Raw genomic sequence first — 26,141 nt, 5'->3', positions numbered from 1 at the left:
AACACTTTGAGTTAAAGGCTTGATATTTCAGTTTAAAGGCTGAACTGTAAGACTACAGAAATAAATTGGAAATTTCAGGTGCTGAGAAAACAGAAAACAAAATAGAAAGACCTCTAAACTTTTATTTAAAAAGTGGTGTTTTAAAGTTCTTTCAGGAATGTTATTTGTAAATATATGCCATTTGTTGCTCTTCTAAATTTTTGTTTACTATGTGTAATTTTTATTTATGTTTACAAACTTTTTCAGTTACCACTGAAAATCTGATATGCTCAGGGGTCTGTTTTTTCTTTGAGCTTAGAATTTAGCTGGATTCCATCAGTTTTTCAATTATTTTATTGAGATTTAGAATCACAGAATCACAGATCTGCCTTTCCATGTTTTCAATCTCTTTCCTGATATTTATGCAGTTTTTAGTTTTTGGTAGCAGTTTCAATTGCGAAAAAAGTGCATGTTCTTAAATCTATCTAGTATCCACTGTTTTATTATTGTTCTCTGTATCCAAGCAGAGTCTCTCTGCAAGGCTGAGGAGAACGAGGAGAGGGAAAGTGGAGTGGACTGTGATGGAACCACAGACTTTGCTCTAAGAAGCCTCAGGCTGGTCAGTGCCCAGGCAGAATGTAACACAGCTTTAGTGGTGGCTGGAGACTCTAATAAATAGTGTTATGTATAAACAGAAGTAGTAGAATAGGAATGACTTTGTTTTGATCCCTTGATTTTACAGACAAGTCCTGGAGCAGGCAGGAGGCACTTATGAAGTGAAATTCAAATGGTAGTTTTTCTTTCCGTAAAGTCTGATGAATTGCCACAAATACAGCTCAGAGAAAACAAACAAAACAGAAGTTACAAGTCAACAAAGCCATCTTGGAGGGGGTTGTACATTTAGACCTAATTTAAATTTCTTTAAAAAGCACGGTAGTTTGGAACTGGGAATTACATCATTTATCTTTGAACTAAACAAACAAACTAAGAAGAAAAGGTAAAAGCAGTTCAGTCATTTTTTAAAAAAAAGGCTAGGCATGTTGGAGGCACTGTTATACCATCATCCATTCTATGGCTAAAATTTGCCATCCCCCAGAGCCTGTGGTGATTTTCCAGAGCCAGACAGCCAGGGAAAGGTCGACAGACCCCAAAGAGGGGAGAATCAGAGAGTGGTGCAGCCCACTTGATCAAAGCCTCTTCAAACCCCACTGAATGCAAGATCCAACAAAGAATTCAGGAACATACTTACTTGTCAGTGAATTTGATCTTTGGTTACAAAACTGTTGACCAACCCAAAATCTCACAGGCATCCCTTTCTCCAAAAGTACCTGTAGTTGCATTCTTCTTTTTGTGATTTTTATCATTCTATTGTTTGAAAAATACCCTGACTCAAAATGTGAAGTGGTTGTGGTGGTTCCCAGGATGTATTAGAGAAGGTTGCTCAACAGCAACAAAATGTGCTGCTGTTGCTGTGTTTTTCCCTGCATTGTGCCTTGAGAAGCACTTCACGTCCTATGATGAAATCTGAAGGAATAGTAAAAAAAGAAGTCACTTGCAACTTGGCAATGTCAATTTGCGACATTTCTTAAAATGCAAAGGCTGGCTTTTCTTTTTGGTTTGGTGTTCTCTGTATTGCAGGCCAACAGTGAACAACAGCATCTAACACAAAGTTTAGAACAGGAAAAAATAATATTGGAAGTAATTTTCACTACTGTTACTCTTAACCAAGCACTTTTGGTGGCAGCACTAATTGAGAAATTCAAAATACTTAACATTTCATGCTTTCATATTTTCTGGAATGACTGCAATGTTTCTTTGCTAATATCTGCTGTTTTCCTTTCTGTTACATTTGTGTCCTTAGAATGATGTTGTAAATAAAGGGCACGAAGATGCTTCTGATTTATGTGTCAATAAAATACATCTTCCCCTTAGTAATCTCAGTTTGCAGAGAAGTTAATCCATTGCAGGGATGTTGGGACAGGTTTCCCTGTCCATCAGTCTGAGAAAGGAGCACATGCTGTAGATGCAATATTTTTCTCTGGTCATCTTTTGACAGTACCAGTGTGCACCAGACTATGGCATAGAAATTTTTTATCACCACTATGCGATAAACTACTTTTACAAGTGTGTGGGACTGTACTTGGCCTCCAGGCATCCAGACTTGAGAAACAATAAAATTGTCTTGTTTAACTGGGAAAAGGAGGAAGGCTGATGGTTGTTTCTTTGGTCCTTTCACTCTTGTTAGTGACAGAAGATGGGAATACAGAGATGGTGGTGGCAGGGAGTGGCAAACAATCTGCTTGGCTTTGAAGCTGCCGAGCGAGGACCTCCTGCACACAGAGGTATTCAGAGGAAGTGTTGGTGTGCTCCTTAACTGTTAATGGAGTCCAAGCCCAGGCAGATTTTCCTCTGCTCGATGCCTGGTAGAAGAAGAGAAAAATTTTGTTCCTTATCTGCTACTGTGAGGACTCTCCACTACTGTGAAGTCTCTCTGTAATTAATTGAGTAGCATTCGAGCCTTGGAGCCCCCTGTTCATGTACATCCTGCTGCTTTCAGTCTTCTTTGGCAGCATTTACTGCAACAGCTTTTTCCTTTGTTTCCCTTCTTTTGGTGGTGGAAACCCCAACTAATCTTGACTAGCCACCTTCCACATCTGATGTGTTGTTTCAGTAGTTAAGAATGAGGTTGTGCCCAAAGCTAATGTCAAAAACAACATCTGAAAGCTGATTGTGTTCTCCCCAGTACTTTATATATGCTTCAGTGGGTTTTCATTGTCAGAGAGGTGGGTCTTCATTATGCCACATAATGCAGTAAAATGAGGATTACTTGGATTTCAGTGCATGAGATTATAGCAGCTGACAGGCACCTGTTTAAGGAAGTATATTGTATTTCCAAGCACAAGTATTTTAGAAAAATTGAGCAAGATTTCACATGACAAAAACTTTCATATTTAAACTTCATTAGTAGGTTTAAGTACAAAAAACATCAGCAGGGAATCTGGATGGATGTATTTATTAGTGGCCCTTATAGTCCTGACAGTCCATTCTAATAATAAGGCGTGGAACCTGTCAAATGATGGCGCAAATATCCTAATCTGAATAGCCATGGCTTTCTAGCCCAGTTCATCAATCATGTTTTATTAGCTTCAGCAGAGCCAAGCTGCTATCTGTCATTTTGATGCTGTAGTGGTGACAAAAAATAGTGCCGAAAATGTGCTACAGGTGTAACTTTCACTCAAAGAGCATTTCTCAGCAGTAGTCAGGCTCATGTTTGCATGGGGAGAGAGTGCCATCTTCAGTTTCACATCCCCAGTGAAACAAGACTGAACTTCCTAGCGCTGCCCGATGGCTAAGAAGTGAGGAAAAGTATTGGTAGAAATTTAGAATTCCTATTTTTATAAGACTTCTGAAGGAAAATACTAAACACAATTTTCTTGTTCTCATTTTAAGATACAATTAATTTAGATCTATCTGTTGTGATAAGCAACTTTCTGGAGCTTTATTCTTTTGGTTTGCAGTGCTGTATGTAGGAAACAATTGCCAGTTGGATCACAAACCTCTTGTAACCAGTAGCACTTGTATGCCTAAAAAATGAGAGCTAGGAGGCTCTACACTGCTGCAGATGTACTGTGTTTTGTAAGAACCATAAATTCCATGTATTCTTTCAGCCCAGAACGGACTTAATGTTTTCACTGGGGTCCTGGCACTTGACCCTTGTTTTTCTTGGCTCTGTATCATTTTACAGCAGAGCTTGAGACACTCCTCATCTCTTGTTTCCAGCATGTTAACATATTCAAGTAAATATTATCTGGCACAGGCACATGCATTATCCTTCTGGGGAGTATTTGTAGAAGTTTTAAATCCAGATCAAACAATGACATCCATCTTCCTTCCTCTTGAATTTCTTTTATTCACAAGATGAATGTTGCTGGCAAAATTCTTTGATCTTTAAAAAGACTTTCTGTTGCTAATATTCAGTCAAGGTAAGCACTTATAAATACCTGAATTACTTGCAGAATATATGCCCAGGTATATTTTCTGTATATTTTAACACTTAATAGGGCTTTGCACAATAAGGAGCAGATGTGTCATAGCGACAGCAGGCGAGCAGGGACCAGGAAGGTGGTTTCATTGAAAGAGCCTTGGGATAAATGCAGCACATTAGATACCCACTGAAAGACAGGAGCTGTTGATGGGGTGACCTCTGAATGCAAGTCATCTTACTATAAACAGGAGGGTGTGGAAAGCCATTGGACAGAGCCAAGCTTGTTTACTATCCAGATCTCCTCCTAGTTAACTTAAGTAACCGGACTGTGCTCGGCTCGGCATGACAGTTCAAGGAAGAACAAAGTGTCTTCAGTATTCCTGAGTTTAAAAAGTCCTGGCTGACTGATGCAAAAGCTTTTTGGTCCTGAAAGTCTGCCTGCACACCTTAGCTGCTCTACAGTGGAAGTTAATTAGTGTGAAACGTAACAGATATTCTCTTCTTTTTTTTTTGTCCTGGAAACTGACTTTGCATATCTGGGGAATTGGTTTCTGTTCTTCAGAGACTACTGAGGTAAGGTTATGATGGATTTTAATTTGTGAGGATGCAAGTGTTGTTTAGTGGTAAAATGGGAAATATAAATGGGTATTAATTCCCATTCAGATTCTGTTCTGAAAAGGAGATTTGATTTTAGTTTCCGTAGCAGCAGTTTCAAACTGGTTTTGGAACAAGGTATTTGTTCATGGTGGCTCTAGATTACAGGAGTTTAGACACGACTGGATTCATCAGGTTCTTTCAGGAGCAGCATTTTTTTAACACAGGAGCTTACTTGTTAAGTACTATAAGAAATAAAATGTGTGGTTCTATAACGTGCTGCAAATGTCACATTTTGTCAAATCTGTGAGCAGTTCCTTGGTGTGTTATTCAATAACGTATTTATAAGAGACACTTAAGGGCCAGTATGCTGAGACAGGTGTCTAGACATAAGTTGAGTTCAAATTAATTAGCCCTAAACTACAAAAACTGTGGATACAATTAAATAATATCTTTCCTAATACTTCATTCAAATTCATTTAGTTAATTTCTAAGTTGATTAGACATACATTTGGAACAAATAATGCTGAAGTGTAAATACGCTAAAGCATCGGTCCTACCTTCTCCAAAGTCCGCTCTGTCTCTGTAACATTATCTATTTTTTTTCATGCACTTTGCAATTGAACAGACCATTTTTTTGAGAATAAATTGTGATTAAAGCTTTTTTCAGGGAACTCATGTGCATGTGCTGCTGTTGTAGTCAAATGCTGTTCCCTGCCGTGGGGTCCGCGCAGCAGCAAGAGCAGCAGTGCAGAGGCTGCGGTGGGAGCTGGCAGGGGGATTACTGCTCCTTAAAAGTCTGTTTCATTCAGGGAAACTCAGGAGAGGTTCACTCTGGGAGTGCTGTTTTATTAACCTAGAGCAGCAAGCAAAGTCCCAGGAAAGAAGGAGCAAGGGGATTTGGTCCAGCTGTAAACAAGCATTTACAGCCATAGAGATCTGTAATAGGTAGGGAACCTCTTTGGAAGAAAGGTATGATAAATTCTTGCAGCCAGTAAATTCTTTGATTTTGTGCCTGTGATCTGGTAAGCAGCAAGCAGCAGGATCCAGTTACATGTTTCTTTCCTTGGTCTGTTCACTATTTTCTGAAATACATTTCAGCTAAACAGGTTTTGACGGTCTTAGTACCTTTTGTGCTGTTACAATTTCTTCTTAAGTAAATCAAATGTAAATTTGAAAAGGGTATGTAAACCAATTAATATTTTAAATTCTTTAATTAAAAAATAGTTCTTACCGAAGCATTTTTCCAAAATAATTTGAGATTTATAAAAGTACTTAGTATACCTTATTAAATGGTACAGCAAATCAAATAGCAGCAATCTTGTGTGAATGTGGATAATATCAAACAAAGTAACTTGAATTTGGCTTTAGAAAATATCTGTATGTTTGTACATTTGTGTGCTCATGCTTGCACATACATATGCGTGTTAGAGTGGCCATACAGGGAAGCTAATTCATCTGCCACAGGAATTAGAAGTCAAGGCTATTTTCTAAAATGGTTGGAGAAAATGTCTGAACTTACTGTTAAATAGAAGAAGCAGATGAAAAAACACTCTACATACTGTCTCGTTCACATGCTTACCTATCATTTTTATATTTTGTTTTCTGTTGTTTTCTTTGCAAATAGCTATACATAAATTTTATTGAATTTACATTTACTTTGGGAGAATAGAGGAAATAATTAGCACTTTAAGCACTTTATTCAGTTTTAAGCTTTGAATTGTAAAACTTATTTAGTAAATGTTATTCATAAGGGATTAAAATTTAACATGTTTCAGTATTTTTAAATGAAAGGAGAGCATGGCTGTATTAAATTTATGCACAAAAGGCATGTGAGCAGTTTGTAGAATTTAATGCTGTAGCTAATATGCTACTTATTTCCTCTTTATATTTTATTTTATTAAAAATATTTTCAATCATTGCTAAAAAAATAAATTATATTTATTTCAGCAATAGCTTTACAGGAAAGATATTATCTATGTGGTTTATTTCTCTTTGCAATATTCAGTCATTACTCTGAATTAATACATAATTAAACAGTATTCAATTATAAATAAATACCTGAAGAAAAGGTGAAGTTTTTTTTAAAAATCTGATTTTAAGATGGATCCCATTTTAGCCCATAAGGATGAAGTTAAAAATAGACATTGAAGAAGAATTTGGATTGATTTAAAAAACATAATTATTGTATTGCTTGCATTGGGTTGAACAAAAAGTGGTAGGCAGACACCCAGGACAGTAAAATTTCCATATGATTTTACCTAGGTACAATTTATGATTTGCTTCCTAGATATTGAAGAAAAGTCCTTTGCTTATTCTTATAGTGAATCTGTAATTGTTCTTCACATTAATTTCAGGGATATTTAAAAGTCATTAACTGACGTCTACAATCATGTAAGTTCGGCTGCTCATCTTCTATAACTCATAGTAAAACCTTTGGAGCCTAAAATAATCTGAAGTGATTTAACATAAACAGAGATTCTGTGTGTATTGTCTGTATTTATTTGCACACATGCACCAAAAGGTGCTTTTGTGTGTTTACAGCAACAATTGAACAGTTCTTTTTATCAAGGGCTTTCTCATGGATAAAATGAATTGTCTCATTATGAGAATTTTGGTGTACTTGAGGTATTTGTAATGCTATTCAAGGTGAGCTCTGCATTCAATTAGAGTCACAGCTAAGAACCAAATGTCCATGTTGCTCTGAACATTCAAAATGTTAGCTCCACTGAAGCGCAGTTTAACTTGATTGATACTTGGATTTTAAAGCAAATAAGGACTAATTTTTGCCCGTGGCAAAATATCTTTGAAGTTTCATGCCTGTGCCGAGGCTGGATTAGCTAAGTGATAGCACCGGGGCTGGGACTGTGACCCTGTTGTGCTTGGCAGGTTGTGATAAATGGGGGAATCTTTCTTAACCTCGTGGCCAAAACATTCCAGGATCGGGTTGGGGAGACAGAAGAGAAGGGAGGAGGGTCGAAAGATGCAGGAGATTTGGCATGTTGAGCTGGAGACGAAGGACACTTGCTCGCTTGTCTGGACTAGGGGAGAATGTGCAGACTCTTGTGGGAGAAATGGCTGCAGATGCGTTGCAAATACACTTTATTGCAACTCCTGGACACTGCCCTGGGTACATGAAATTCATCCATCACTATTAAGAAGTCTCTTTATTTTTGTTTTGAATGCTTTGAGAGTTTAGGGAACCTTGGTTATTATATTTCCCTAAACTAAAGAGGTTTTTTTCTTTATTGCTTGAGATGGGTATATAAAACCATCCAAAATAAATTGGAAGAATTCCTTATTCCAAGTAACTGTCTGCTGGTTAAAGAATTTACTGGAAGACAGCAAATATAAACAAAGTGGTATGAATTTGGAAAAAAAACCCTGACAAAGTTAATTAATTGCTTCTGGAAAGCTAGTTCAACTATTTTGTTTATAAAACCACTTTAAAATTAAAACATACTTTCAAATATTTTAAAATTATGCATTTTAATATAGCAGTATTAATAATACAAAATGAAAATCTCTTTGGATATACTAAAGATCCATAGTGAGATATTGCCAGTCAAATTTTCAAACCTGAAAAAAGAGGCAAAATTGGCCTACATGTGAGCTGAAATATGATCTGTCAAGTGGTTCCTTCTTGCGGCAGTGTTTTAAGAGCTATATTGCCTCTGATGTTGTCCCCCTTGGCTAATAACGAAAAATATATTATTAGCTGATAGTTTGGGATTTATTTACATACTTTATGCTATAAATATAGCTATTCTGAGTAGCGCTAAGAACTACAGCATAACACAAGTGACAAAACCAAAATTATGTGCTTTCTAATTGTGGCTGTTGTTACTAGTATACAACCAAATGTATGCTGTATTCCTGTGTACAGATACAATTAATCATTTATTCTTTTATGATTAATTTCCCTGAATGACGTTTTAACCCGACCATATTAATAGGGTTTTAACGAATGTTGTGTTGTAAATGTTCATTAATATTTGAATAATCAAATCTAAATCTATGAAAAGTAGTCTCACCACATAGGATTTTGCTTCTGTGATGCTTACTAGCATATAGTAACTGTAGCACACATTATGTGCAGTGTATTTTCCTGTGTATTTATCAGAAAGTATTTTATCCATTTGCCTTTGCTAAATTATTATTCTTTTTCTTATACCCTTAAAAAAATACCAAAAGAACAAACAAAAAAACCACCAAAAAAACCCAGAAAAAAAAAGACTCATTTCTTAGCAGCATTTTCTTCACTTTTACTGATATATTCCAAAGGCACTGAAAATTAAAGTAACCAGAAACAAAGTAAATTTGGCTCCCTGATGATCCAAACGCATGTGAATAGGTCTTTACTTTATACCCAGTGTTTGTGAGATTTTACACTGCAGCATTGTGTGTCCTTTTATCTTACCTCTAACAAATTATTTTTTCACCAGTTGGATAACATCTGAGCCACAAAACACTGATCATTTCATTTTCACCATCAAGTAGTTTGAACTACAAATAATTTTTTGCATCCTTACTATGAGAGAAATAGGTTGCTGAAGTTCTTAGTTATCTGAAGTAGTTTATTAATGTTACAACAGCTGCTAGAAATTGTTGCTAAAATCCTAAACAAATTAGCTTCAGTAATGTGGGAAAACAGAAATGTATGAAGCTAGGAAAAAGCACAGCTGTTCACTGTAAATATACAGGAGATTTACTCGGTAATTTTCTAAGTAGAGTATGATGTGCACTTGTTTATTACCTTCTCCTTCCACTTTTTTCCCAGTTTTGAATACACTTTTAAAATTATTTGTAGCATAATAATTTGCATATGCTTTAAGCAGGTGGTTTTGATTGGAATAGCCTCAGCGCTTGTGCAAAACATACTAGTGTTGTACAATTAGTTAATGACTTCATCTTGGGCTGTTTTCAAAGACCAATTTGTTTGTTCATGATCAGATTCATAGATACTATCTGTGTTAAAGTCAGATATTTATAGCTGAATACCTTTGATCTACTACCAGGAGAAAAGCTACCACAGAAGAGCAGAACAGTTTTTATTGTTGGGGCTTTGTGCCTGGTTCTTTTTAGTTTTATTTTATTTTAGCACTGTTTTAACGTAATTCCTATCTTCCACAATGCCTACAGAACTCTGCCAGCTGTTAATAGGTAGGCAGGTGCTGGGCTAAAATCGTGTTCATATTACCTGCTCATATTACCTTGTTCATCCTCCCTCCAACCTGTCTTATTTCTCTGTCCACCTGTTGCTTCTTGGCATTAATTGAGCCTCCTGTCCTACAAAGGCATATTCAGACTTACCTTCATTATTCTGAATTGTTTCATTGACAGTAACAGGCCAAACCACCATGATCCAATTTAGGACTAAGCTAAAATTTTTGTGGGCTTGTCCCAAGCTTGACAACCGCTCGGCTCAGAGAATGCCTTTTGCTGGAGGAGTCAATACAGTATCAGCTCAGGCAGCTGTTGCTGTTACTCTTGCGGAAGCCCATGCAGAACTTGGAGGAACTGGATCACACTCCACAGTCATTGCAGTTGGTCACAAAGAGCCTGTTTGCATTCCCAGGTCTCCATACATGTATTCAGCATACACACACTCCTGCCTTGCAGGGTTGTGAAGGAGCACAGTGAATAACGGGTATTTTTTCTGATAAAAACCACCAACATTTAGGTAATAAAGAACTCAGATGCTCTTAATTTTCTGTGAATAATGCTCAGTTATATTGTCTCATCTTTCTGGTACTCTGTGTCACTTACAACTTTGTCAATTGAATATGGTTGTCTCTCCTGAGAGATGAAGAAGGATCCAAAAAACACAGAAGTGAATTGAGTCCTTCTTACTAGCTGCACACTAAGCATACTTAAAAGCTGAAGTAGTTCTTCTCCTTTTCTGAAGGAAATGTAGAATGTTACCTCTTATTCTTTATGACATATGTGTGATGGACAGGTCACACAGAATGCATTATATTGGCAGACACTGCAGGTAATAACTGGTCTCCTACTATTACATCTGGCTCTTACAGCTTGGGTAAGACCAACAGTGAAGAAAAGTTGGCCAAAAAGTATGTGAGCAAAATTGGCAGCAGTGAACAAGTAGCTAAACTTGGAAGAGCCTGTAGGAAGAGCTTACCACGTTGTCTGGAGTAATTCAAACCTCAGCCTAGGAACTTTCCTTGGATTGACAATAAATCAAGTTGTCATGTAGCTGAATCCATATACAATGCTTTCAGTGTACCCAAACTTTTCCATCCCATTCTGTCAGACTGTGATCTGAGTCAGGTATTCATTCATTGTTAAACAGGTTGTACTTCTATGAAGACTTTAGTGCTTGAAAACTAATTAGTACAGAGGTCACATCAAGTGAGGGTATTGTGAACACATTAGAGCTGTTTTTCTTTTCCTGAGCTTTTTGAATATAGCTGAAAACCACAGTCCTTGTCTTTAAAGTCCCTTAATTCTGGGATGAAGAATGCAGCTGATGTGTATGCTTCTTCAAGACTGAGAGGATAATGAAACTGATGGTTTTTCAGACATTGCTTACTTAACACTGACCCAGCATTGGTGGGTGAGCTCTCAGTGGAGCTAAGAGACATAACATTTTTGACCAAGAATAAGGCAGATTTTCTGGGGGCTGATCTCTTTTAACCTTAGCACATGGCAATATGTATACTAAAAACACAGAAGACAAGCAGAAAAGTACAAGGGGAGTAAAATAAATTCTTTGCTAAATCAGGGTATTTTACATGTATGTATTTCATAATCTGTGGTGAGGATGAGTATTTGATAGGTGTGAGATCATGTTGTTTACTGCACTGGAGTATCAATATGCTCCTTGGTAAAAACCAGGATAGTAAAGAGCAGAAAGGAGGAGATGATCGACAAGGCCATTTGTTTAAATTTCATCTAAGTGAGGGATGGAAAAGTTGTGACAAATGTTCTTTGATCTCAAGGGGAAAGACAGATTATTTTCTGATGAGGCAAATAAATCAGGAGAGAAGTTGTCCTTTGTTCCTGCAGTGGTCAGTATGTAAGCTCTTGGGTAAACTTAGGGAAAGTTGGATTCCAGTGAGACACCAGCATTGTCAGAACAGAGAAGTGCCTTGAGGCGGGGATACTTGACTTGCAGTGGAGAAGTCAGCATTAGCAGTAGAAATACACTGTACTGTTCCCCATACAAGTTGGTTTCCACATGAAAAGAAAACAGCTTTATGGCACAGTACTACAAGCCTTTAATAAAATAGCTTGAAGTATTTGCATGCTCTATTTGCAACATGGCCAAGTTAACACAGCCATAGGAACATTAACTTTTGAACTTCCTGACTTTCATTGCTTTAAATTTCAGCTTCAAAGTTTATCCTTTTTTTCTTTGCATTTGTTGGCTCTGGCTGGTTTTGAAAAGCAGGAGGAAAGAAAATAAGTTCAGGTTTTCTGAGGAGGCTCTGAATTTTATGCATATAACAGGAGATGACTTGATATTCCTTTGAATATTGAATGAAATCTCCAAAGCAGTTTTGATACACCTAGTTTGTTTACAATATTTCTGCGAAATTGAGTAATCACAAGATGAAATATAGAAAGCATTGAACAGCATAGCTGTTTTCCTGCATTTCAGTATGTTTTTTTCCTGAAAAGAGATCAATGGTATCTGGGAATGCTGATATTTAAAAAGCAAACACTTAAAAAAAATGGTGTGACTGCAACAAAACTGGAAGAGATCATGGGGACATAACTGGAGTAAAAACAGTAAGCATTTTTCCATGTCTGGATTAAGAATGGTATCTTCTAGCTGATTTCCAGTTTGGAGGTACCAGGAAGACAACAGGAAGACACCAAGGGTATACTTGCAGAGTCAGCTTGACTGAGACATACTGCTGACTTGAAAAGGCAAAAAAAGGCCGAAGGTTTGTGTTTAGGTTGGTGTGGCATTTTTTAAGAGGTGGTAGGGGTGGGGAGGAGGGAGAGAGCTAGGAAAATAATGTGAGAGAAAGAAAAGGAAACGAGAATGAGAGAAAATCAGAGTTTAGTATTTTTTCCTGAATCTGAATTTGTTGATAAATGAGCTCCAGGCTGGTAGAGTTTCCAAACCTTTGGCCTTTGGAACTTATAAATGGGGAGGTAATGCCTTCCCTCTTCTCTTCTCTTTTCTTCTTTCTTTTTTCAAAGGGAGCCAGGCCCATCCTCCCAACTGCAGGAAAAAAAGTGTTCTGTGAGCTCTGAGCTATTAGGTAACCCAGGCTGAAACAAAAAGTGCCATTGTAGTGTGGCATTTGCCCTGCCTGACCCACCAGTTAAGGGAAGGCATATTTCCTTCTTTCATTGTACACAAACAAACAAAAAGAAAAAAAGGATGCCAATTTTTCCCACAGTGCATGCATAAATGCTTTTCAAAATGTAGAAGTTAGTACTTTACAGGTTCCAATCACTTAAATTATGACTTGACTGTTACACCCCCTGATATTTTTAGTGTGCTTGTGCCAAAGGCAATTTAAAATGTGTTTTAAAAATGTTTGCAGGTATAAAAGATTTTAAAGACACTTAGAGGTCTGAACTGTGTGAACCCATTAGTCATGTTGCAAAAACGAACACGTAGGAAACCCTTCCACTAACAAGAAATTACCAAGGAAGGAATGTTTAGTCCCCAACGATAGAATATGAATAAGAAAATTGAGGCATTAAAGTTCTCTCAGATTTTATCAATTCATGTCACCTTAATGACACCTTCATTCTCTAAAACTTCTCAGTAGAAACACAGTTTCATACTGGAAAAAGCTTTCTGATTTATGTTTTACAAAGGCTTATGCCAATGATAAGACTGTGCAGTGTGCCCAAAAGAAACTGTCATTATAGTCTCACTGGAAGTATGAAAAAGGCATTTACCTGAATTGATTAAATTCCCATTAACTTCAATGTGTATGTAATGTGCTCTCCAGCAAGAGCTCTAGTGTGTCACTGCCCATCACTCCAGCCTGGTGAAATAAGATCAAAAGGAAATGCAATGCTTCTTTTCAGCTTTTTGGGCTGTCCGTGGACTGGTGTCTCGTTCGTCCACACTGTTCTTGGCAGCAGTTTGTACAGAAAATCCAAAACATTGTGAGAGTCATGAAGATTGTCCCAAAAAGTGGAAGCATTTAAGACTATTGTATGCTTTGTAAGGCATAGCTCCTTCTTAAAATTATTAGGATCGGTGACTGGTTCAAAGGAGCTGAGGCTCTGAAACATGAAACTTCATGGGAGCTATCTCTCTCCATTGTTATAATCAGTGTTTCTGGCAAAGAGGATTTCATGGAACATGTCATGAGACACACAGGTTGTGTGTCTCTCTCTTTGGCAGCACCATTCCAATTCCTCAGTGTTTCCCAACTACCTGCATTTCATCAGGTAAGTGGAGAGTTGAAACCTTTAGTCACAATTAATTTGGTGTAATTCCTCTCTGTCTGAAATAGATAACTACTCTAAGTCAGCTGAAATACATCTGTATCTTTCTGTTGGATGTAAAGGTAGCCTTACATGACAAGCCTAGACCTATTTAGATTCCTGAACTGTAGGTATTTAATACTAAATATATTCCTTCTGGATTAGTTTTCCTTGCAAGTTAGGCATACATCTTAGTATGCATGCCTAACTTGTATACATAGTGGTGCAGACCAGAGTTACTACTGTACTGCTCTGGAAAGAGGAGGCAAAGGCAGGAGGATAGCAATGATACATTTCATTGAGAACAAATCCATCTTAGGATGGGAAAAGACAAGTGATGGTGGAACAGCAGTGACTTTCCTCCTTCCCATCCCTGACTCTCACCCCCTAGAGACATGGAAACATATCTGAAGTCTTTGAATGTGAAGTCTCCTCTACTGCGCTACATAAAATGCAAAGGTCAGCATGAGCAGTGTGCTTTCTTACTCAAAACTTTTAAATAATTTGCACTTTACTTTCATAAAAAAAGAATTTGCATATTCAAACCTCAATCTTGTTGTGATTAGAGTTGTCAATTTTAGCTGATGGCGTACTGATCTCATGACTATGAGAATAGAAGAGACCGTTGATTAGCTAAACCCAGTTTAGGTGATGAGCAGAAATGTTTCCACTAGAGGACTAGCTCATACAGACTTGCATTAAGAAAAAACAAACCAACAACCAAAAAACTCCTTTAATAGTGAACTTTAAATTAATTAATGTAGCGTATTTTTCCTCATTCTTCCACTGCAATCAGAACTCTTGTTTTCAGACCCGCTGAAATATGACAAATCTACTTCAGGATGTGATGAGAAATACAGCTATGTACCGTCTTTGCACTGTGAAAAATAGGGGAAAAAATCAATTTTCTATTGCTTCAAGCTCTTTCACTCAACAGTAGCATCAGTGTATGGGTTTTTAACTCCATCAGAAATGTAATTAAAATTTGATTGTGCATAAGTATATAGCCTTACTTTTTCATATACATTTTAATTTCATTTAATATTGCATTTTAATAAAAAATTTTAAATTATATAATTTTATTATTATCACTAGGTTTAAGTAAGTGAAATCCTTACGAGATTTATGGAAGTGTGGCAGAATAGTGAATTACTGTGAAAAAATCAGTTCAGAATTTGGGATTATTTAGAATTCTTTTCATATGTTTCTCTAGGTCTACTCAGCATTTTTTTGATTTTGCACAAGTGTCACTGAGATTTTGTCTTCACAGGACATGTGTAGCTGGAGTATTATTTGAATTTAGTCATCAAAAAACTGCTTCATTCTCAATAATATTTGTTTTTTCATTGTGGGTTTTTTTTTAATTAAATCAAAAGCATATATATTTTCTGTATGGCTACAATTTGTGGCTAAATCTCAGGACTTTATCTGTGAGCAAGCCCTTGCCCTGTTTTGGTTGGTCAAGCAAATGACATTAGTTTTGTGGCAGCAGTGATGTCATGGTAGCAAAGGAAATCTTTGGCAAATTATGTATACAAAGGCATTGTAAAGAAATTCTCTGATAAGGTTTTTGTTGTCAAGGTGGTTATAAAACTCCATATAAACACTGTCAAAGTCAGCATCTAAGAAACATTTGAGGAGAACTATTCTTTATTTATTCTCATCGCAGTGCTACAAATACCCTGAGCTGTATTCTTCTCATATATTTCCATCAAATTGTTCCCCTGCCTGTGCCATCCTCTCCTGGAGTTGCTCTACAGACATAGTCCCTTACCTGGACAGCAAGTAGAGGTGGGGCAACTTTTTCCAGAGTAATTTGCTGAGGGGACTCATCCAGGCAGTAGAAGTGCCCTTCTTCTGCCTATACTCCAGAGCAATCACACAGGCTGAGTAAGCACAAAGATGTGCTTTTAGATATCCTTGGGTCTGCAAAAAGTACTTTTCTTTCTTCATTCTTGTCTCCTTGGTGTTAGAGCCTCCACAGCTCCCCCATGCCTAGCTGCTTCCTCCAGGCCCAAAGCATTGCAGGCTCTGCTCAGCGCTGTTGCACACCTACTGATTTAGGAGGGATCCTCAAGGCCATGATTGATGCAGCATATGAGGGAATGCAGCAGATTCATTGCCAGAATAATTTAGTGCTGATGTGGCAAGATTTTTCAGCTGTAGGTGTTAGAAGGGATTTCTCACCTGTGTTGCATTACAAGTTTAATACCTCCAGTGTGTGTGTGTGAGAACACCTCATAGAGCAGGACCATTTCATGGTTTAACATTTAGTGTAATGGGGTCCAATAAAATCATGTTAAAAGATGTTAATGTTGCAAAGAAAAACATCAGAAGCAAGGAAATGCCAGAATTAATATGGCCTGTGGAAATTCAGCCTCCTATGCATTATGGTGCAGATCTTATTACCTGACATACTAGGCTTTCCAGGGGGTGTCTTTTTTTTTCAGTGAATGCATAGTTAGATTTTTCTTTTAATGTTCCTCAGTCTATCTTTGTTAAACATGAAGCAGCCAAAGCCCATACTTAATAAAAAATCCTTCATCATATAAATATTTATCATATAAAAATCATATCAAGTATTTATTGCAGTTCTTTGGTGTCTAATAAATGCATCTCTTTTTCACAGTCCCTTCATAGAGTCAGGCACTTTTAACAGTGTTCATATTTGAAATCTGTTGAACAAAGTCAGAGGTGAAGGTAGATATTGTATAAAACATTGATTATTTTTTTCCCCAGTTTAAGCCAAATGAGACCTTCATTTTTCTGCATAAATGTAACATTTATACACAGTCTTCTAAGTTGAAAGTGTATTTTCCCAGCTTGGATCATTAATTAGTTCTTCATACAGCTGCAGAGGCAGAACTAGTCCATTGCTCTGGGCAGACTGGTCACTAATGACTTTTGTAATGAGTTTCACAGGTATCTGACAAGTGCTTAGGCCTGTGTTTGTGTTGTTAGTCCCAAATCTAGAAGAGAGGAGAGCAAACTGTGGCGTCCCACTTGAACCAGTCCCCATATTCTTCTGCTGTCCACACCCCGCCCCTACATCTGTCACATTTTTTTTCCCTTGGCTTCTTCTCTCCTTTAGTTTTGCCACCATCAAGAGCTCATTCTTCTTTTGTCCCCTGATTTCTGTTCCCTCTCTCTGTTCTTTTTTTTTCCATTTTTTCCTACCTTAATTTGAGTCTACAGGATTTTTTTGTTTCAGGGTACTGCCTGGGTACCGTGTACCCAGGGTACTGCACAGTACAAAGCAAAGAGGGACAGTTTTGATAATGTCAAATTTCCTCATGGCATGGGGTACTCCTGGCACTCAGAAGAAATTCCAAGGCCCGTTCAGCACCAGCATCTTTGAGATGGAGACTATTCAATGCAGAAAGGATCTTCAGAAATTCAGGGCCCAGACTGTAGGAGTTCACTAACAGTGTGACAACAGGGCTTTTAGAATCTTACAAACTAAAATAAATGTGGGCAAAATTTCACAGAAATTATAATTCCTGGGTATCTGTACGCCTCAAACTCTCACCCTCCCCTTTCAGTTTTGGGATTTTGCCTCCAACTTTCAGGAGCTGAAGCCAATGGGCAGCATAATGACGTGACTTTTAAAACATGAACACAACAGTCTGTTCTCACAAATATTTGTATTTAAGGATTTTTTAGCTGAAACTCTTCAAAAATTTTGTAGCAGGCAACCAGAGCAGGAGAGTTCAGTGCAGCTTGACAAAATTCAAACTGAAACTTACTCTTGTGAATGACTCTCAACATTCATTTAACTAAAATGGTGAGAAAACCTGTGTAAACAGAGAGGGGGGAAAGGAAAACAGCAGGAGTAAAGAAAAAGGTTCTTTTTATCGCATTTACACATGAGAATGTAAATAAATGTGGTGTTAGTGAAAGTTAATTATTTTGAAAACAGTCAGCAAGGCAGATTAAGAGGTAAAACAGTGCAGCTGAAGACAAAGGAAACAATATTTAGTCTTTGATCAGAAGTTTTCACAGTGATTTTCTGTTCACCTTCAAGGGTGGCATAATTTTATGAATAACAGAATCTGTTTTGCTACTTGAGTAGCCTTGAAGAGAAATGGTGTTCATTCCATATGGCCACTTGAAAGAAAATCCCATGCCTGTTCCTCCTTTAAGAAATAACATTTTTATTTATTAAATCTTTTCTCTCAAAGAGGGACCCTAAAGATACACAATGAAGTTTACATTTAGTCTCAGAGGAAAAGCCAAATCTGTACTCTGTGGTTCTGCGCATTTCTTCAGGTAGTGATCATAGATGAACTGCATCATCTATATGCCAAGCTGCAAACCTGAGATATTCTCAATTTTTGAAGTATTTCACTTTCATTGCAATATTCTTAAATAAAAAAATGCCCACTTTTTTTCCTCTCCAAGTTTATTGCTTCACACAGGAGGTGAGTCGTTTTGATACGTTTGGTCAGTGGCTTTTTTGCCGTGACCTTTCCACTTTTACCAAACTATCAGTTGAGTTTTTTGTTGTTGGTTTTTTGGTTCTTTTTTTTTTTTACTGTTTACCAAGCAGATAAAGCATAATCTTTCAATTGCTTTGTAATGTTAGTCAAAGCAAAATGCAGTAGTAGTGTGAGCTGTGGTAGGACAACTCATCTGTGAGTACCCAATTACTGCATCTCTCATCCCTGCCCAGGAAAACCAGGGGTCTTAATATATTCTGTATGTTAAAAGTGCTCAGATAATGTTAATGTACGTTTGTACTCTCTTTGGGCTTCTGTGGTAGTTGCCCACCACCGGACATGTGATCACTTTGCAAATCCTGGGTGTTGGGATTTCTGGGTGACTGTCAGACTCTCCAGCAGCCGATTAAAGTCAGTGGTTGAACTGTCCTGACCTGGGGAGTGAGGTCTGAGCCCCAGTGCAAATGTGACAGACAGTGCTACTGGTGGCAACCACAGAACAGCAAAGAAATGGGAAAGGAATAAGTAAATGCCAGTAAATTTGAGAGCAAGTAGGTAGCAAAAGTATGCTGGAAGTGAGTGTATGCTAAAGGGATATGGAAAAAGAAGCTCTACTAGGATTTATGTTTAAATAGCTACTAGGAATATACTTATTTTTTTAATTAATTTTAATTATGTTATGTTATTGTATTTTATAGTTCTAAATACATTATGTTTTCAATAATTTTAAATTATATTTTATATGCAAAATGAAAATATTATTTTTCTGGTCAAACCCTCTAATTCAGTTTAGACAGTCTGATCCTGGAAGTACACACTTCCTGTCAAGGAGAGGCTGTTGTAATTTCAGTGACTTTAAATGATTTTAAATGTATTTTTGAACAGTTCCCTATGATATTGACAATCAGGAGACACTCAGTATAGCAATCTGAATAAATATTTCCCATGTTTGTGTATAACGCACATTGAAGGCATTTTTCATTGTAGGTGGTCATCTGTTTATGTATCTGAAGTATTTTATTGTATTTCAGATCTTCACTACTTTAATAACAGTGGGGTTAACATAAAACTATAGCAATGATGTTTGCACCTGAATGTTTATGAAATAGTGCCTGTCAAGTTTGGGTTTATGTGAGCGCTGACTGTGTCTCATGCTCTGCCAGTGGCTCCTCTATGACTGCTGCTGCATGGCATTCAGCTGAGGGATTTAGGGAAAATATTTAGCATTAGTTTAATCCTTTTTTCTGTTGGAGTGGGTGAGTGTTTTGTCATTTGTCAGTAACTTCAGTAGAAGTGACTCACAGTCACATTTTCTTTCTCTTAAATACTTTTATATTAGCAAAAAAGTATAGAAGAGTTTATTGATGCAAGGTATCCTGAAACTTGCATGGTTTTAAAGGGAATGTTTTTTGTATTGTATCTCTCACACCAAGTGAGTCCCAGTGAGTGATATTTCTAGGTGGCTTTAAAACTGGAACTTTGAAACCGCCCACAGAGGAGGTTTCTGGATTCTGCATTAGCAAGCTAGTGAGCAAAATATTTTTTCCGCTGCTGAAAACACAAGTAATTTAGATTACCAGAAGGTAAAATTAAATTTTTACTGGAAATCATGAAGATCCCAAGGAGATACCTAGTCTACAAGAGAGCAGTTTTCTATTTGACAGTGATGGATTTTATCACCTCCAATCAGCCTACAGCAGTGTGTTGTGGAGATCAAGCTGGAAGCTAAAATTCCTTTTATGTACTTATGTATAGTAAATATGAGTGAAAACGGCATGTGTGTTCATTGATGCAATAGGAAAATATAGTTAACATACAGTTAGCAGATTCACAAAATGAAAAATGCCATATGAATTATTTAACTAACAGTGCGCTTTGCCCCAGAACCTGGTGTTTATTATTGTGAGCTTTAGCAGGAAACAGAAGCAGTATCAGTTGGGAAAACATTTCTTGGCCAAGCTGAGAACAGTATGGCTTTCTCATTTCAAAGAGGGGAACCTGGTTCTTTGGTTTCTTTGTTCCTAGTTAAGACTACTCCCCAAGCTATTTTAGCAGAACGCTTTACATACTAATGGAGCCTGGGGAAGTGCAGTTGGCAGCTGTTCATGGGATAATAATGAAACACACTGTTTAGTACTGCAAACTGCTGCTGTAAAGTGCGGGAAGTATTTTATAGAGATCATGGTGAGCAGAGCAGGATCCGCTTTAAGTTCTGCTGTAAGTGCATGAACGGAGAGCAAGGAAGTCGTGTTTCGAGTGAGAGTAACCAGCACTGCTTTGCTTTTGCAGGTGAAGAAGCCGTGTCCAGAGTCCGATGGTTCAGAGCCGCAGAATCCCAGGTACAGTACTGGAGGGCCGACGCCGACTGACTGCGCTGCGGTGGCGGAGCGCGAGGCTGAGCTGTGCTGCGGACTTGTAGCATCAGAGCCCCTTTTGCAAAGAATGAGTGGTTGGATCAGTTTTAATGGTTTTTACTCTAAAAGCGGTTTTTTCCTTTTCCCAGTCAAAGATGCAGCCTAGCATCTGGGTTGTTGAGTTTAGATGATGCCCTAACACTGATCAGTCACCTTCAATCAAGAAAAAAACCCAACTATTAAATAGTGTAGGGAAATCTGTGTGATCAAATGTCACTTTCTTCAGTTATTCCTTTTCTGCGTACCTGAGTCCTGAAGTTTATTGAAAATATGGTTCATTTCCAGAGTGGAAAATTGATTTTTTTATTTGGGAAAATTTGTCCTTGCCAAAACTTCTTTTGTTTTCACATGTGAAAAACATGCTGTGTTCATAAGCTGGGAAGAAGCCATACATTTCTTTCCAGCCCAGTCATTTCTAATTTCACATACATGGGAAAAAGGAAATGGGTTTAACTTCCATGCTTCTTGCATGTATGTATGTGTATGGATAATTTTGAGCAAGTGAAGTAGTAGTTGTTTTAGATGTGCATCTTCCTGGTGATTAGTAAACCGGTGGATAGTTTTCTTCAATTTGTAGTGAGTGCTTTTTGTCTTTGTATTGCTTTCGTATAGAAGACTATTTCAGGGTCATAAAAACTCAGAAACATTCATTGTGAGGGGAAAGCCGCAAAATAAACCTGACGTTTCATTAACATTGTCACTAAAACTCAAAAAAGTTAAATAATTCAGGGTTTCCCCCCGAACCCATCCTTAACTATGTCTTAACTATGTTCCCTAATTATTGCAGCAGGATCCTCTGGGGGTCACCTGAAATATCCAAGGCCATTATAGTATCTGTGTCTTGAGCTGCACTGTGCACCATCTGAATTTCTTTGATTAGCTCATGGCTGTTATTAATATGGCTTTTCATTTAGTTTGGTAAGAACTTAAAAGGGAAGAGATAGTTAAAAGTCCAAATATGCTTTCAGTGTAGTAAGCAGCAGTTTTGACCAGGACTTCAGTGGAAATATGTTTTGCCCTTCAGCACTTGTACCTTCTAAGTGACAAAACATATCTGCTGTGCTGCTGCTTTGGACTAAAATTTATTACAAAGGTCAAGTTTTTTCTGAGTATTTTGACACCGAGAATCCCAGCTTAGCATAACGCTCATATATAAGTGCGAAGTTTTAAGGGTCCTGATTGCCCAAATGAGACTATTGTGTCTCAAGCCCTGAAAAACTATGAATTCCAGTCTGATGTAATTTCATCAAAGTGTGATGAAAACAAACTGCAACAAACCTGGGGACTCAGAGTGCAATGTACTGTTACTATCTCTGCACATCAGGAAACTTCTTACAAGGTATAGTTAAAATATTCATAATAAGTCTGAAGAATAAGATACTTTTTTCTCCCAAATGTGCAAGAGAACCCATGTTACAAATAGTCAGTCAGAAGGCTAAATCTGGTAGTTTTAAAGTGCATTTTAAACCAGAAACACTTTTCATTTTGAGCTCTGCAGCCTCAGTTTGAGGATATATCAGATAGAGTTGAAATTAGTGTTCCTAGCCTGAGCATGTGCTCTGCTGCATATACAGCCTGAAGCGGGATTTTTTGGTCACAATGTAAGTTTGGTCTTGGAGGGGAATCTCTGACAGACCTCGGGCTGGAGCATCACTAGAGGGCTCTGTGTGGCACATCACGCTCTAGAGCCTGGAGCAAGGTAATTCTTCTCTAAACAAGGCTTAAGTGAAAACACTGCACATAAAATGAAACATCAGCATAAAAATGAAGAGACACACAGCCTTACAGAATAGCTTCTGGCTTGGGACCTAAGGCCAATATCATTCATTTATTTAGCTAGCTTTATAGTCTGTTAGTTTTGGATTTGAAACTATTACAATAAATGCAGATGGAAAGTGTTTTTACAGTAGGGAAGTAATTAAATTGGGTGTGGGAACTTTGTCAGGAGAATTCTTGGAGTGACATGTGTGTATCAGCAGATTCTTTGTCTTGCTTGGCCTGGGTTTGCCTTTTAGAAAGAAACATTCATACTGCAGATGTGACTACTAAATTTTTTTAAGGGATGTACTAACCCATACAGCATATCAAAAAATGCTTTTCAGAAGTAACCAGTTATACATGCAGTAAAAATCAATCTCACCAGCATTTATTTATAGAAAGTGGCTGTTTTCTTAACAAACAGGTAAAGTGCACAGAGGGAGAGGGAAGTGTAGTTAAGAATTGAAGTTATGGTGGATAGGCGAGTTGTAAAGACAAACATATGACTCTTCAGTGTCACTGACAGGCATTTTGATTCACAAACAGCTTTGTCTTACAAATTCTGTCAGAGTTTCATGGGAGTTATTTTTATCAAATCCCTATGAAGGGGTTGTGAATACTTCACCTAAGTGGTGACACTATACCTTATAGTGGTGTTATTATGGCTGTATCACTATTATGGCATTCTTTCTTCATAGTTATGCAGTAAAAATCAAACTCACCCTGCAAGACTGGTTAGTCGTCCAGTCACGCAAAATGCTTTCTGGGGATATTGGTGTGTGACACAGAGGCAGTGAATACTTGGGACCTGCCAACTGTTCTACCACAAGTCTGGAGCAGGCAGGAGTATCATGATGGACAACTCTGACATGCTGGCCCTGTACCAAATTCACTAGCAAGGCTAGGGAGAGAAGTTCCTGTGTTCAGAGCCTACAAATATACATTGCTCTTAATTTTCTTATGTGATGGGTAACTTTAAAATGGTATCAATCCTGAGTGTGCTGAACAGCTGCTACATGAAATATAATGTCATACAAGAATTGCTGAAGTCTAGAGCAGTCCTTGAAAGTTAACTCATTTGCAGTTATCAATGACGTTCCTTTTTACTTAGATAATTTAAAAAGCCATTTTGATTCTAATAAGGAAGCATTGTTGCCCTAAAACCTGTAAGCTACACTTAAAGCCTCATACCATGTGACCTGAGGAAATGATAGAATATGTGTGATTCTGAAGTCTGATAAAACGATAAATACACAGTCTTAAATTCCCGCTCACACTCAGCAACAGCATGTTCTATTTGGCCACACCTCCTGGAACAGCATCTTTCTTTGAGACAGTAGTCTGCTTCATGAATGCATCTCTGCTACCCCCAAATCCTCCTTTCCGTACCACCAGAGCTGCCAGAGATTGCACTGTAACACCAAAGTCATGTCAGGAACTGAGAAATGAGAGCAAGTGTTGGTTTTTCTGGGCTATAAAATGAGACAGGGAGGAGAGAAAAGAAAGGAGGGAGAGGATGTCACTGCAAATGGAAATTCAGCAGGGTCTTCTACTGCTTCCTCAAAGTTCACTGATTATAGGAAAAAAAAATCATGATATTTTACCATCTGGAGAGGATGGAAGACTCTGTAGAAGAGAGATTTTTCTGATCGTTTAAATACAGTTTCTTTTTTTCTTGGAAAGGTAAAGGAGGAGAGAGGAATAGTTCACATACTTTCCCTCTTTAAACTATGATATTTATATTGTGATGAAGATATCTATAGGAAGAAAGAGAAAACTTGAAGATTTTTGAGTATTTTTGTAAATTTGGGATAAAAGTTAGCTGACAAATCAACTTAAGAAAATACATAGTGGTGTCAAAAATACATTACTTGTGTATTTGCAGAAGGGCAATGCATCTTTGTATTAGTGAGTTAAAACTAAGCCCTGTAGAACAAGAAGCCCTCCATTTTATTGCAGGATTTTTACTACAAACCTGTGGATCAAATATTTCCAGTAATACCCATTCTTCCTGGCTTTTCCTTTACAGACTTTTTAAAAAAATTCTATAAGCAAAGGAAAAGGAAATGAAGCAAGTCTTAAGCAAATCCTCACATTTAAAACTTTATCAGGTGCTGTAAGAACAGTGACAATCAGAGGCACTATAATTACTGGACTAATGCCAGCTAGATAAGGTTCGTCCCCGTGTGTTACCAAACTACAAATTCACCAGTGATGATCACTGGTAAATATTGAATCATACACACAGGCCCAGTTGCCAGATAAAGCAGTTATCCAAAAAAGAGCACAGGGATTTTTTTTATGTGTTTAAAAAAAGTCTCCAATATTTCAATTTAATATGGGTTTCAGTGAGGTTATTAGCATAGATTGCAGCTGTTAATCAGATAATTGCTGTCCTGTTCTTCAACATCCATGCTTCTATGTGCATCACATAGTAAGAGTTAAAAGATACGAATTCCTGTTTCTGTTTCATCTTAAAAGTCTCTCTCTTAAAGCTTTTGCATGAGAAATAGGCTTTCACATTTTCTCAGTGGTCTCACTTTGATACCCACGCATGATTTTTCATTGGTAAGGATACGAGTGCACATACATGTCCAGAGACATTATTGTCATTAATGCATTCACGAACAAATAGATGGTATTGAATGTCAGTGAGAGCTACCACACTTTTCTCATTCAGTTCACTTGACCAAAGTTTGTTTCCTCTGCAGTGTGGGTGCACTGTTGTGGATGCAAAGCTCACTATGTTTACTGTATCTGAACTATGCTAATGCTGCATGTGTGCATTACCAAACAGTGTTTCCATGACCATTCATACACTTAAAAAAAGAAAAGTGACATGTATCTTCCGCATCCTATTCCTGACAACCAGATCACCAGAACGTCATTCTCAGCAGTTTCAACTAAAATACACCTGAGATTTCTTTCACCTACTAATTCCCTCAACAAGACCTTAACAGTTGTCTCAGAATGATTGCAGTGATTGTTCGTTCTTTCAGTCAGGCATTGGCTGGCCCATGTTTACCAGATCTAACCCTGTAAACTCCTCAGCCCGAATCCAAGCTTTACAGGCATCTGAAAGATTCTGTGATGAGGATTTCATGCTTTTCCCATGATTCTGAAAACCATTGACCCTCTGTGTACCAGTTCCTGGTAGAGTGGGACCAACAGTACCTTCCCATTCATTTGCAGTACAAGAGATGAACAGTGTTATTGCTACATAGTACAGAGGAGCTTGCAATTGAGCTGCTGAGCAAGAAAATCCAGCAATAGATATGGAAATTGTGATTAAAGTTTCAGCAGTTATAATAGAAAAAATAAATAGCACTGGTTGTGCAGTAAAAATGAGCAAACCAGTCTACCTAGCTTTCATATGTATTGTTTAAATGCATTAGGCTCCCTAATTTTCTTCTCATACATATCTTAGAATTTTTTTAGAAAGTGAGGGTTTGTTGCCTTGTGAACCATATGTAGCTTATCTTGGCCAGAGGATAATGCTTTTCTGAGTCAGTGGAAGTGTAGCTCCATTGTATTCCATAGTGAATA

General features: G+C 37.6%; 1 protein-coding gene across 8 annotated transcripts in view; it reads left to right on the top strand.

The window, feature by feature from the left end:
• Positions 1-26,141, top strand: part of EYA4 (EYA transcriptional coactivator and phosphatase 4) — a 141,118-nt gene that overhangs the window by 54,040 nt on the left and 60,937 nt on the right. For all 8 annotated transcript variants that reach the window (XM_082303130.1, XM_082303133.1, XM_082303134.1 and 5 more), the window contains exon 3: positions 20,713-20,762. In XM_082303130.1, the coding sequence (XP_082159256.1) occupies positions 20,713-20,762 (50 nt within the window). The remainder of the gene's footprint in view (positions 1-20,712; positions 20,763-26,141) is intronic.

The sequence above is a fragment of the Coloeus monedula genome, assembly GCF_965178545.1.
Source record: "Coloeus monedula genome assembly, chromosome: 2".
In the NCBI taxonomy this organism is placed as follows: domain Eukaryota; kingdom Metazoa; phylum Chordata; class Aves; order Passeriformes; family Corvidae; genus Coloeus; species Coloeus monedula.
Note: the sequence above shows the minus strand (reverse complement) of the source record. Positions and strands in the feature narration are given on the sequence as shown.